Here is a 13120-nt window from a genome sequence, read left to right as displayed (position 1 = left end):
ATAATTTGATCTTTTTATTTTTTGTTAGAGCTGGAACAAACTTCAACCCTGTCAAAATGAATAATTGTAGGTCATAATATAATTATATAGGTCAAATGATAAATCAACAATTTACAAGTATTTTAATGTTTATACTGGAGATAAATTATTCATAAATTCTGTGATTTTCATCATTATCGTCATTTCAAATCTGCAAGTATGTGTACATGTTATTTTACTTGATTTGACACAATTTAATAAATTCCCTTTTCATGTTAATTCATATCACTGTTTACATTATTCATCAAGTCAGAGTCAGAACATCCTAAAATTGATCTGAAGCATTCAATTAAAACATTTTCGCTTTCTTTCTTTATTGATTGTTACCAAAGGAGCATTTATCGGAAGCTTCGGACCTAAACGTATTAAGCCGAGCTGTGTGATGCATTATTTCATTACTGTGTACAGTACAGGTGTAACGGTCACAGGATAACAATACAAGGTTTGTCTACATTTCTATACATGACTATACAACATGTAAGGCAAAGGAATAGCTGCTTTCCCTGCTTCGCCTGTCACCACTCGATGAAGAAATACGATAATCGCTATTGATTGGCTAGCTTTTTGTTCACTTCTTTTTATATCGTCCATCCCAGGTCGGCTCATGAGAGAGAGAGAGAGAGAGAGAGAGAGAGATGGGAAACAGGACAATGGCTACCAGTGTTTACCCTCGAATTGGCAGCTAGAATAATTCACAAAAGTCATGTGGCAAATTGGAAAATATTGTAATCACAGGTCTCTTAGGAAGTCCTATATTTCTTCCACTTTTCAGTTTGATTTTGAGAGCTTGGGAGGACTCTCACCTCGGTTGCGCCGAGTATTTCATTCTCTTTTGCTTCTGGCGTTGGTTACAGAACCAAACGCGTACCACGTTCTTTTTCAAGTCCAGTTTCTCAGCAATGGCTGCTATTTTCTCACTTGATGGTCTTGGTTGGACGGTAAAGTATGCTTCAAGGGAACGTTTCTCAGGAGCAGCGATGCTCGTTCGCTTTCGTTTTTTGTCTCCGTTGTCAAGGATACCAGGTGAATTTCGATTATCTCTTGCAGCAGCCTCCGCCTCATCCAGCCATGCCGCTAGGATGGGTTTAAGAGCAATCATGTTGTTGTGACTGAGTGTAAGACTCTCAAACCTACAGATAGTACTCTGACTGAGTGATCCTACGCCAGGAAGCTTCAGGTTTGCCAGAGCTTTACCGACGTCGGCTTGGGTGACGCCGAGCTTTATCCTGCGTTGTTTGAACCGCTCTGCGAATGCTTCCAACTCTCGAGGATCAGTGTCGATGTCGTGCATGCCCATACCATGCGGCATCATCGTATTCATCGGGTTGAAATGACCACCGGTACCTGGTAGTGGCGTGAAGGATGATTGATGCGACACGGCCGCTGCCGCCGCCGCTGCTGCTGCTGCGCTCTGGACATCGGACAATCCTGGTCCAGGACCACTTCCGGGAAGGCTAGCTGCTGCTGAGATGTCAAGGAACTCACCATGATCCATGCTGTGATGATGAGGGAGACCACGTGATACTGGAGATGATGTCGGGGCGAAGTGTGCTGGATGCATACCGCTGTTGACGGCGTGATGATGAGAGTAGTTGGTGTCGTTCTTGATGGTCATATGAGGTTGACTAGTCTTCACCATAGAGGACATGACATCGACAGCAGCTAGAGCTTCAGCTCGGGCAAGAAACCCACTGTCATCAAGAGGACCAAAGAAGTTACCCTGAAACATCAAACACAGACAAAAGTAGATTAATGACAGGGTTTCCACATAAACCTCAATAGTGCAAGTATCACGAGGTGTATTAAAACAGATGTCTCACGCCTTGTTTTTAACGTTTGGAATGGCTACAGTGTGGATGTCGTTTTCAATTTTTGAGGATTATCCAAACAAACCTCAGATGCTTTAAGCATGAGTATGATAAACATCATTAGAAAGCGTTTAGGAAATGTTCCATACGTACACAAGAGAGTCCTTGTATAAGAATGATTCAATAGTTCACAAGACAGTAGACGGTTACCATGAACCTTCAAAACATTCTACAGAGTGTGAACAAAGCATTGCCTTGAAAATAGTCGTTATAAATTATACAGTTAACAAATGAATTATTCATACCCCTTGTAAATTTTATATTTCTTGTGTTTACCGTAATGAAAGGTGGACTGTATGGTTGAATATGGGCCTTTGTTGAATACTTTTAGATGTGAACTTTAATATGTCACATTCTGAAGAAACATGAATAGGGGCATATCAATTATTCACAAAACTTGGTAAAGGTATGAATAATTTAGCTGTTAAGTGTATTTCTCTTAGTTCTCTCGTGGTTCGTACATAGCGCCAAACCGCTATGTCATGTATGCCCTTTAATATGATTGCGAAAGGAAGCTTTTGGCACCAACTTACACTTATACGAGCGAAATTTCCTGTAATATTATCCCGAAAACCCCCTTTTTTGTTGTTATTGCAGTGTGTTTATTTTGTTTTGTTTTGTTTTTGTTGCTGTATGATGATAAATACGAGAAAACATAATGGCAATATTTAATGACACTTCCTTTGATCGTAAACACATTCCACGAGAATTAAAATCAATATAAATTGTAATTGCATCAACAACTATCAAAGTTTTTTAATATAAAATCCGATAAAAATAATGGTAAGAAATAATAAAGGTCTGGATTTTTTAAAATGTAACCATTCTTTTTTTTTTTCCGAAACAGGATGTGATTTATGACAATTAACTTTCAAACAATATGCACGTTATTCAATATCTACGTTCCTGCTAGGTTATTAACGCAGAGCTATAAGTGATGACAATTTGAAACCCCGGGTGGCAAAGAGAAGGCGCCATTTTGTAGATACAGAAGTCAATAGTCTGAATAAATGATACTCGATAAACTAGTGTAGGGAGACACGGTGGCAGTTGAGCAACCCATTTGGAATTACCCAACGGAACGATAATAATATCTTACCCAAACGATCAGAAATCAGATTGAATTTCAAATAAGAGAGACCGTCGGCGCACAAGCCCATCTCCTCCCCCACCATTTTATGGGAAGAAAAGAAGAAGATTGGTTTCAGATTTGAAGGAGTTAAGTGAGAGAGTGTGTAGAAAAGAGGTGTGGTGATGTGGAAAATTAGAAATAGGGATGGAGTGAAAATAAAAGGGAGGGGGGTAAGAAATTTCAAGAGAAAATTTATTATTAGATGAAAACAAAACTACAAAAATACCGGTTTCACGTTTTCAAGTTTTTATGAGGAACAAGAAACAGATAGAAAGAGAGAGAAAGAGAGACACAGAGACACAGAGAGAGACAGACACAGAGAGACACACAGAGATAGAGGGAGAGAGAGAGAGAGAGAGAGAGAAAGAGAGAGAGGGGTGATTGTGTGCAGTTTCGGGAATTACATTGTAGTATAAGTATAAAACCAATGGGGAAGTAAAATACAGAGGGGAGAATACATAGGAAGGCACACAAGTAGGTTTTTTTTATAGAAGACAGAAGGAAGAGAGAAAGGGGGGAATGAGAGGATGAATGAACGAGAGAAAGAGAGAGAGAAAGAGAGACAGGGAGAGAGAGAGAGAGAGAGAAATGAGATACTATAGACGACAAATTGGTGAGAGAATAAAAATGAGCTATTTATTTCTGGTGAGCGAAGGAACAATCGGGAGAGCCAGAGAATAAGGGAAAGAAAGGGAGAGTAAGGAGAGAAGGAAGAGCGCGAATGACCGGGTTAGAGCGTAAATATCTGGTTCTGAATTATTAACGAAATTCCTAATCAATCATTTATGTAGAGAAATCACAAACACACCAGGATGTAACGGGTCACATGTTGGTCGGCGACTAGGAGGAGAGTAAGAAGACAAGAGGAGGAGAAGAATAAGAACAGGAATGATGCAGGTAACCATAGCAATGCATCCCCGCATAATATGATAATCAATGAAACTCAGAGACGAGTACAAATCGATTGTTTAAAGAAACTTAACATTTTTATGTCGTTCAGTTTTCGAACTGCAATGTCGCGAAATAATCTTGGAACCTGAGCAATTTTTTTTGTTTATAGAACCAAGTATTACGATACCTATATCTATATTATCTGCCTTTGTAAAGAAAATGAACATTTTGCATTCCAATAACCACAACATTAACATGAAACAGACTCAAGATATCATGAATTTATCAATCTGGCCCAGACTCTTGTATCTACAGTTTTCACGTGTTCATCGAAATAATTATCGACACTGTGTTAAGTTTCAGCATTTAAAAAATTATTGGTATCATTTTTAGAGATTAAGAGCAGACGTTCACACAAGGGAAAAGAGTAAATATGTCCCCCAAAAAACAAATACAGAAAACTAACAAACATGAAGGAAATATGAGAAAACTTAACCTTATGATCAAGGCTTTGTCTTCTCATACTCTTTCTAGAACAAATTTTTTCAAAAAACAAAGATAAAGACAGAAATAGCCTGTATACCCAGGGCAGAGCGTAGAGCTGAAGATGGCAATAGTGAGAGATGTATGAAACCATTCTTCCACATCAATTAATTTGCTGATGTGCAAAATTTAAATAACTATGAGGAACCAGAATATGCGACCTCAAACAAGAAGGTGGCAGCGAAATAAGAAGTAGACATGCTTAACCTGAGCATAGTTGGACCATAGTGGAAATATAGCAACACTAACGCAGTAGTTTATTTCTGCTTCCGCCTTTGTCGTTTTTATTTTTCTCCCACCCATAACATATGCATACCACCTCTAATCGTGAAACGCTGAATATTTATGTCTTATCTGACTACGACATGATCACGAATTGACCCAAGAATATGTTACCGTCATGAAATGAACATCATGACTTGTATGATCTGTATTCCTTTCCCTTTGTGTGTTTGAAGCTTTTATCACTTTTTACTTTTTAAATGATTTACATTGCGAAATGTTAAAGATCAACGCCACTTGACAATACTTCCAATACTATCTTCTAAATGTTTTGTATTATCCATCGTCGGTAACGACATATAGATTGTACTGATTGATAAGTAGATCAAATAAAAAGAATAAAATCACTGTTTACGGAAATTATTTTATTCATGTATTCATCTTGTGTCTATTTATATACAACGGAAGTATCAAATAATTTTCGTTAAGATTACTTGATTCACAATAAAGCAAAAGATAAAAATATTTATGCCAAGTTGTCTGGTGTAATTTCAGTCTTGCAATGATTGGATATTATCATTAAGTATTTAGGAAATCTAATTTCATCCATTCAAAGATACATATATCCTTTTGATAATCTTGTGTCTGTCAACTCCAAAGTATATTTAATATAACCCAAGCTTACATTTTAATGTTTCGGTCACTTCAGATAAATAGCAAATAGAGTTTTCACCATTACTTAAGAATCATCCATGAATTCTCTAAAAAGAATATTAATTTCCGAAAAATCAATAGTTTCAATTTAATTTACTTAACGTTGATTTTTATGAGGGTTCTATGAAAAGAATTGTCACATATGACCATTTCTGGAATAAAAGATATAGTTGTATGAAAAAAAAACTCCCGTTGATAGTCAATAAAATAATCGAATTCAAATAATTTGTTTAAAGTTCAGTTCGTCACCTTTTGGTTGTTTTTTTAAGTCATTCACACTCGATCCTCCGATCATATTCTTGTTATTCAGTATAAAAAGCAATGATTTGTTATTATCTTTTCGTTTACAGAACAAATTTTCCAACATGTTACGATGTGCGAACTGCAAATAAGGTCATTAAAGATATTTACCCATGAATGTATCATCCACATTGAACGTAAGATGTCAATAACATTTCAAATTCATGAGCTTCCCGCCAGCCGAGCCAAGATTTTTAATGCCGCAGTATTCATTAGTGGAAACCCACATTTAGGTTAACACGCCATCTATGTAGGACGTAAATCGATTAGTGTCACCTCAAATAAACTCACTTATTAACAATTGATACCCCCAGTCAAACACTCTAATTTTCCTGCTCTTTCATATCGCTCTACCAAGACGAATGCTCTCTAAACATACCCCTTCCTTACAGAACGATTCAAATCATGCATAAAAGATCGCAGGAAGACAAAAAGGAATATGTGTTCATGGCTGAGTAAGGTGACAAGAGGGAGAGGAACTAAGTGTGTGTATGTTTTAATTCGACCCTCATTCATATTTCAGTAAGCTAGGGTGTCACATATCCCATTGCCCAACTATGCTGGACCCAAACCATGGAAATTATCATCTATTATTCACTATGTCAACACAGCCGAGTCGTGCCGTCTATTAATATTGTATCTGGTATAAGTTGCCAACAACCTACTTTTATCGCCGTACAATGCGGGACGCTCGTCAAAACGCATGTCAAATAATTTCCCGCACAATTCAACAATTACTTTGAGTATTAAATGTCACAGGTGGAAATTGCACACGTTTTACTGGCAATTGTCACTCTTAATTTCTCAAATAAAAATGTTTGAAGTATTTGTTATAGCCTGTCAAGGCGAGGGTATTTTCATTCTGTCAGTGACGTGTGTTTGATATTTTTTACATGACAGAGTCAGGAATCAGTTTACTTTGGATATATCAGAAAACGTCTGCTTCAATGACACTTCCTTCCCCCGTCGAAAGAAATTACAGAATGCGCATTCATTACATCCGATTTCCATGTTCGGTATTTAGTATTCAACTTCAGGTTTGGACTTACAAGAGAAAGTTTTCTTGATTAGATGTGATAATACAAGCACGTGTAAAACACCTCAAGAAATCGCATCGTTGATTCAATTATACTAAATGGAGAGAAATAAAAAATGACTGGTGTTAAAACTTTCTGTCAAGATTTCATTTTAAACGTATATTTTTTAATCGCGTTTGAATCATAGTCTTGAATAAGACCTCGTAAATGTAATACAATCCAATGAAATCTTGAAAAGCTCTTGAATAATATTAGCATATGCTAGATGGATATGATATACAGTGCGACAAAAATAGCATGAACATCAATTCGTAATTATGATTAATACGCATTATAACCTCGTCCAAATTTTCTCTAGAAACAAAATACTAACATTTCTGGCAATGTCATTGTTTAAATATTGAAAAGATTATATGGGATACAGAGTGGAGAAGATAATGAAAATGAAAATGGAGGACAGAGAAGAAAGATAAGTCATGATAAACATGATAGGATTATAGGGAAAGATGAAATACCGCGGGGAAGGAGAAAAATCGGGGGATAAACACATAGTAAACCCCTAAAATCTCTATATCAATAAGAGGTAAACAACAATAGGTTGCAACGCTATTACTGTCTTGCAGTCACTCACTTGATGTAATAGATGTATACGACATTACATCAAACGTCTGTTCAGTGTCAGATGGACGTTAACTCTGTGTAAGCTATATGACTTAATGACCTTCTGGTTATCAGCAGACGTACTATTAATGCAGTTTTAGCTCATTTATCTTGCCAACGAAATTCTTCATTGGGTCAATGAATTCTTGTTTAATTTTGGACTTAATAATAATCGGTCAATTAATGTTAATGATGGTCATTATTGAGATAGAATTTGTATATAGAAATGTCTGTGATTTAATAATGGCTCTTACTTAATTCCTACATTCATTTGATATATAAACAATATAATAAGCTTTTATTTCTACTGTATAATCGTGAAAATTACCCGAATAGAATGGTAAAAATGGAGATGAAAATGGAAAATAATGCACAACTTAAGTTAGAATAACGCTTTAGAAATAGTCGAATATCTGACAGCTTTCTTCATTTGATTCTTCATAATCAGGCTTTCAAGTAAAATTATAATCTTCAATAATCTATTCGATTTGACACCTCACGATATACATGGGAGTGTAATTTTAAATCAATTCATTTCTATAGCAAACGAATATGTATTTTTTTTCTATAATAAATGGTTAAAAACGGCACATGTGTTGTCAACACAGGGCCTGGTTTGCATTTATAGAAAAGGTGAATTAAAAATCGCCATTCTGCATCAAGTATTTATACGATATATATAAAAACCCACATTACAACACTCTAACGGTCGTATTCGTGTATTCGCTCTCTGGCTCACATTATCGATTTAATTAATTTGATCCAGTAGAGCGAAACTTTTCCCTTTGCCGTGTACTTCAAAAGAGGGTTGATTAATCAAATTTTAATATCCATATATTATTCACTTATCATAATTGATGAAATTTGTCTGCTAAATGCAATCTTCTTCTCCGTAATACATAATGCATGATCCCAATATGTAGAGAGTAATCACGGGTAAACATTATATTTTGATTAAAGAAGCATTCAGCAAAATATTAAGAAATCATTTTAAGTTCATTAACATTTAACTGAATCAGTTCGTTCGCTATATACTCATAAACTTATATGATAATAAAAGAAAGGGTCTTAAAGAGCATTTTGTTTTTCATTGAATTGACACAGTCCTTATTCTAAATTTTGTTTTGGTGGTATATTCTGAGAGCTTATACTAATACATTTGCTTAAAACAAATCAATCACATTTTCTATTATATCATTCCCTGACCTTCGTTTCGGAGAGAACATCAATAAAAGTACAATATTTTTCCAAACATTTTTTCCCCTCTACTTTATACATTCGATCAAGGCAAACATCCGTTTTATTTCCCAGTCTCGATCACAGAAATATGTCTCATTGATATTCGAAAGATATTTTTATATTTCCATCGCCAATTATGTTAATTAAAGTCTTTTCGGGACGTTAATTAAATGCACAAATGAGCTAAAATAATCTGCTTGAATTAGTAGCTCATTAAAAATGCATCCGTTTCCTAAAAACATTGCAAACACTGATTTGATATGATGCTAAAACTGTTCAGACCTCATCAAAATAATTTGTAAGCTAATATGGACATTCTGTCAACTTAATAGCAATCATAACAAAACATATATACATTTTAATTATTTGATTGATGATTGTTGTTCAAATATATTGACAATTTTAATAATGTTATTCGTGTTCATTATCTTTCGTAAGATGTAGGCCTACGTTGCTGTGCCTCATTATGTCAAATAAAATATAGTTATGATCCATACAGGTAATGTAAATACCTACAAATGTTAACAAAATACATAATTATGGTAGCAGTAAATTCTTAACAATCTAAAAAGGAAAAAACATGTAAATAACACCATGTTGATGATGATAGAAAACAAGATGAAAATAAGACTTCTAATCAAGTGGGGATTAAGCAATACAATATAGCAATTACAATAAACATTATAATGTATGTTAGTTATTATAAGTCTCAAAGTAGACGAATTGTATATACTCATATTTGTTTTTGTTATAAAGAATAAAGAGGATGATTAACGAAAGAAAGATTAAACAGAAAGAGGAGAATGGATATGGAAAGATGACTTACTGGTCCGTTCATGCAATGTCGTCTTGTCATCTCGAGTCCCCGGTCATGGTGGCGATGAAGCGGTGAGTACTTGGGTCCTCCCGGCCCAAGCGGGGGAGGATGCATGCCAACATGCTCCTTCATATTCATCATTGGATAACGCTCTGGGTTGCCTCCTCCCGAGTAGCGGAATGGAGGTATTAACTCCAGCGTAGGTTCGGCTGATCACGATGGCTCTGCTCAAATGTTTCTGACAGATTGTGGTTCGAAGCTCCCCAAGTGTTTACTATGAAGAAGCAATGGCGTCGCCTCTGTGCCAAGGAGCTGAAACTCGCAGGCGTTTTTCTTAAATCAGCTGTACGTAACAACAGTTATAGATCGAGGATGGGAGAAAAGAAACTTACAACTGTAAGGGTAGCACTTTAGCGGGTCCTTTTCTTTGCGAAAGGTTTGGAATCGATTTTTGTCCTTCTTTTTCTGTTTCTTCTTTGAACAGAAAGAAGATTGTGAGTGTGCGGTAGAGTCTTGTGTTCAAACACCTTGTCCGCGGTACAGGGCCAGGGCTGAGTAGGGATGTCTTCGATTTTTTTTGTGGTGAGGAGGGAAGTTATGACCCGGTGTCCTGCTGAAAAAGGTTAACGTCCAGAGAAAAACGGAATATAAACAGTCGAGTTTTAATTCTGGAAGCGAGAACTCAAGTCTGAGTTACTTCTCATCGGAGCTTAGGAAATGTCGGCCATGGATGGCGAAAGCCTGACGGAAAATGAGACGGGAAACGAAGAAGGGTGGATGTTATGCTTTCGGATCAAACTCGATCACCGAGTGTGGGTCGGCTTTGAAGTAAAGCGACAACATCGACGCGACGTCGAACTAACAAACCAAACTCCTCATCCTACTCGTCTTATTGTTTGAGTTTTGATGACGTTCAGTCATGTCAAGCCGTGACTATTTACCCTTCTTCTCGATGGTTTTTGTTGACAGCTTAGCAAGTGAATTGGGCTATCCTCTCTCCCTCTCACTCTCTCTTCCGCACTCTGTCTTCCAACTTGTTGTCCGGAAACCATTACCCTATGCACATCACCTGTCGTAGTAAGCCCTATTGAAAGTGATCAGTGGGAACGCTGAACCGCTATCAGGCCGTCGGATTGGCTAGTAGGCGCCATACCCGTACGCCATTGCGCACCATGCTAAACTCCGCTCTCAGCTCAGCTCCGCCATGTAACTTGTATACTCACCTCAGCACTACCCAATGAGCGCGCTCATCCGACCTAGCACTCATTACGCATGCGCTCTCTTATCTCAGCTAGCTGATTTTTGCTATACTTTATTCATCTTCTTCGGGTTTTTTCTAAGAATAATTGACCCAATGTAGTTCGTGGCTCGTTGAAAAGAGACCTTTACTCTCTTGGAGTTCGTAAAAGCTGAAATTAACCGATAACACCAAACATAACCATGTTAAAGATACAAAACAAAACTTAACTATTATCATGATTATTCTGTCGCCATTATAAAGTTTCGAAAGGAAATGAATCCGTGTTTGTATTCATTCATGGAGATGAATCGAAACAGAATTCCTCGAATCATACCATATCTATTTTACCTGTATTAACTTTATACATAAATTCTACTCCCTTTTCTCTCTTCATCTTTCTCTCTCTCTCTCTCTCTCTCTATCTCTCTTCTTTGTCTCTCCTCATTTCTCTGACTGTCTTTCCATGTGCCTGTCCCTCCCCCCATCTCTCTCTCTCTCTCTCTCTCTCCCTCTCCTAAGTTACTTCTGTTTGTTCTGGTTAAAAGTGAGGAGAAAACACAAGGAAACAGATAGAGGGAGGTGGGAGAGAGGGTTTCACTTAAAAATGTCAAAATAAAAGAAGAAAAACACCAATAAACTTAAAGAGGGAACACAGCATATTTTTTTTAAGTACTGTGTGTAGGAATAGAGAGAACCAAAATCTGTTGTAATATTTGGGTTGAGTTTCATTTATTATTGTAGATATGATATGATTGTAACAAAACGTTGTTAAGCTTAAAATGTGTAACTTATTAAATACAAAAAAATAATACTTAGGTCTAAATGTAAACGTTTAGATAATGTTGCATATTCTTGGAAGAAAAACAAAATCAAATCTTCAATGTTTTTTAAAATATTAATTATGAATGTCAATGATAGGCCTACGTTTCAACAGAGCAGGGGAGGGAGGGGGTGAACGTGGGTATCCCACATGGTTGGTTGGGAAATATATAATTTCATTTCTCTTACACCATCCTCTCCTTCTCCCCTCTCCCAAACTCTTTACCATGTGTAAGCATGTCTCTTCTCTCTCTCTCTCTCTCTCTCTCCCTCCCTCTTTTACTTTCTCTATCTCTCTTTTTCTCTCTGTTTCTCCGTCTATCTCTCTGCCTCTCTCTCTCTCTTTCTTTTTCTCTCTCTCTCTTTTCTCTCTCTCTCTCTCTCTCTCTCTATCTCTCTTGTTCTTCTTTTTCTTGCCATTTTATCTCTGCTCTTACTCCGACCCTACCAACCCCGCTCCCACCTCTGAGCTATGTCACATACACGTGAATCTGCCCCGACCGAGAAAAACTTATAAGCATTGTTAATTCAGCGAACTATATCATTGGGCAGACTGTGAGTGCAGGCAGGGTGGGCCCTCAGACCATGGACCATCTACTGAGGTTTGACATGCTGAGGGGTACATGCATTGGGTGGGACCTGACACAGGCCAATCATGTAGTTCTTACTTTAGCTAGATATTGGGAAGTATAAGTGTGATGACTCGACATGATGATTTGGCGAACGAAATCATTTGGGGGAAGCACTTCCACAAAATTAATGTAGAAGTTAGAAGATAACATCTAGCAAATTTAGTTTGGATGATAATTATCATAGAATTCATCACTATACAAGGTGACGATTTGAATGATTTTCTATAACATATAGAGTTAAATTCAGCATGTAATCAGAATTATCATGCATTGGATCTTTATGTGACTTACAAAAACAGACCACCGCAAATTCATGATATATTCAAGGCTATTGAGCGGCTATATTTCACACTTATCATCATAAGCACTATTTACATCAAAATAATGTATTTGAGTGATTTCCTGACCTTAATCTTGGCCGGGGACAAATGATCATTGTATGTCGATTGTATCGAAGAGCGTGATGAGACTAGGGTAGTAAATTACTTTTCGCGTTGAATTTTGAATAAATTGAGCAAATATGAGTGAAAATTTCTTTCTCATGGAAACAGAAGGCTACAATAATAAGCACCATGAATTCCATCGTTATGCTATCTCTGTGGAAAATGATTTCATTCAATCATTCGAATTCTTTAATCGGCCTTGAAAAACGGTCAAAAATACGGTGGCATCTGCCTTAGTTTGCGTATTTGAGCCTTTCCAGGCTTTTTATCGCATGCTATTTTATGTATTTCAGATTGGTGGCAGAAAATGAATTACAATCGTTTCTGTAATGTAGGGAAAAGTTCTGACTTGTTCCAAATTCAACCTATGCGAAATATTAACATCCAATTTTGATTTGACAGAATATATTTGTAATGTAATGATTTTAATCAATTTCTTTCACCATTGTCTATCTGCCCACCCCTCTCTCTCTCTCTCTCTCTCTCTCTCTCTCTCTCTCTCTCCACTCTCTCCCCTCTCTGCT

General features: G+C 36.8%; 1 protein-coding gene across 1 annotated transcript; it reads right to left on the bottom strand.

Moving 5' to 3' along the window:
- Window positions 1–472: 472 nt before the first annotated feature.
- On the bottom strand, window positions 473–10561 carry LOC581646 (POU domain, class 4, transcription factor 3). The gene is made up of 2 exons (XM_781634.4): window positions 9472–10561; window positions 473–1759 (listed from the first exon to the last, which is right to left on the bottom strand). The coding sequence occupies exons 1-2, from the start codon at window positions 9601–9603 to the stop codon at window positions 839–841; spliced, it is 1053 nt and encodes a 350-aa protein (XP_786727.2). The 5' UTR covers window positions 9604–10561; the 3' UTR covers window positions 473–838.
- Window positions 10562–13120: the final 2559 nt, after the last annotated feature.

The sequence above is a fragment of the Strongylocentrotus purpuratus genome, unplaced genomic scaffold (assembly GCF_000002235.5).
Source record: "Strongylocentrotus purpuratus isolate Spur 01 unplaced genomic scaffold, Spur_5.0 spur5_scaffold_11, whole genome shotgun sequence".
Lineage (NCBI taxonomy): Eukaryota > Metazoa > Echinodermata > Echinoidea > Camarodonta > Strongylocentrotidae > Strongylocentrotus > Strongylocentrotus purpuratus.
The sequence above is the reverse complement of the archived record's forward strand: the minus strand, read 5'-3'. Positions and strand labels throughout refer to the sequence as shown.

Bases quoted from the DNA above. Each gene is read 5' to 3' on its own strand.
- LOC581646 (XM_781634.4), bottom strand. From the start codon at position 9,603: ATGATGAATATGAAGGAGCATGTTGGCATGCATCCTCCCCCGCTTGGG. The intron at 1,760-9,471 runs GTAAGTCATCTT...TTGATGTTTCAG, and splicing joins GACATTGCATGAACGGACCA to GGTAACTTCTTTGGTCCTCT.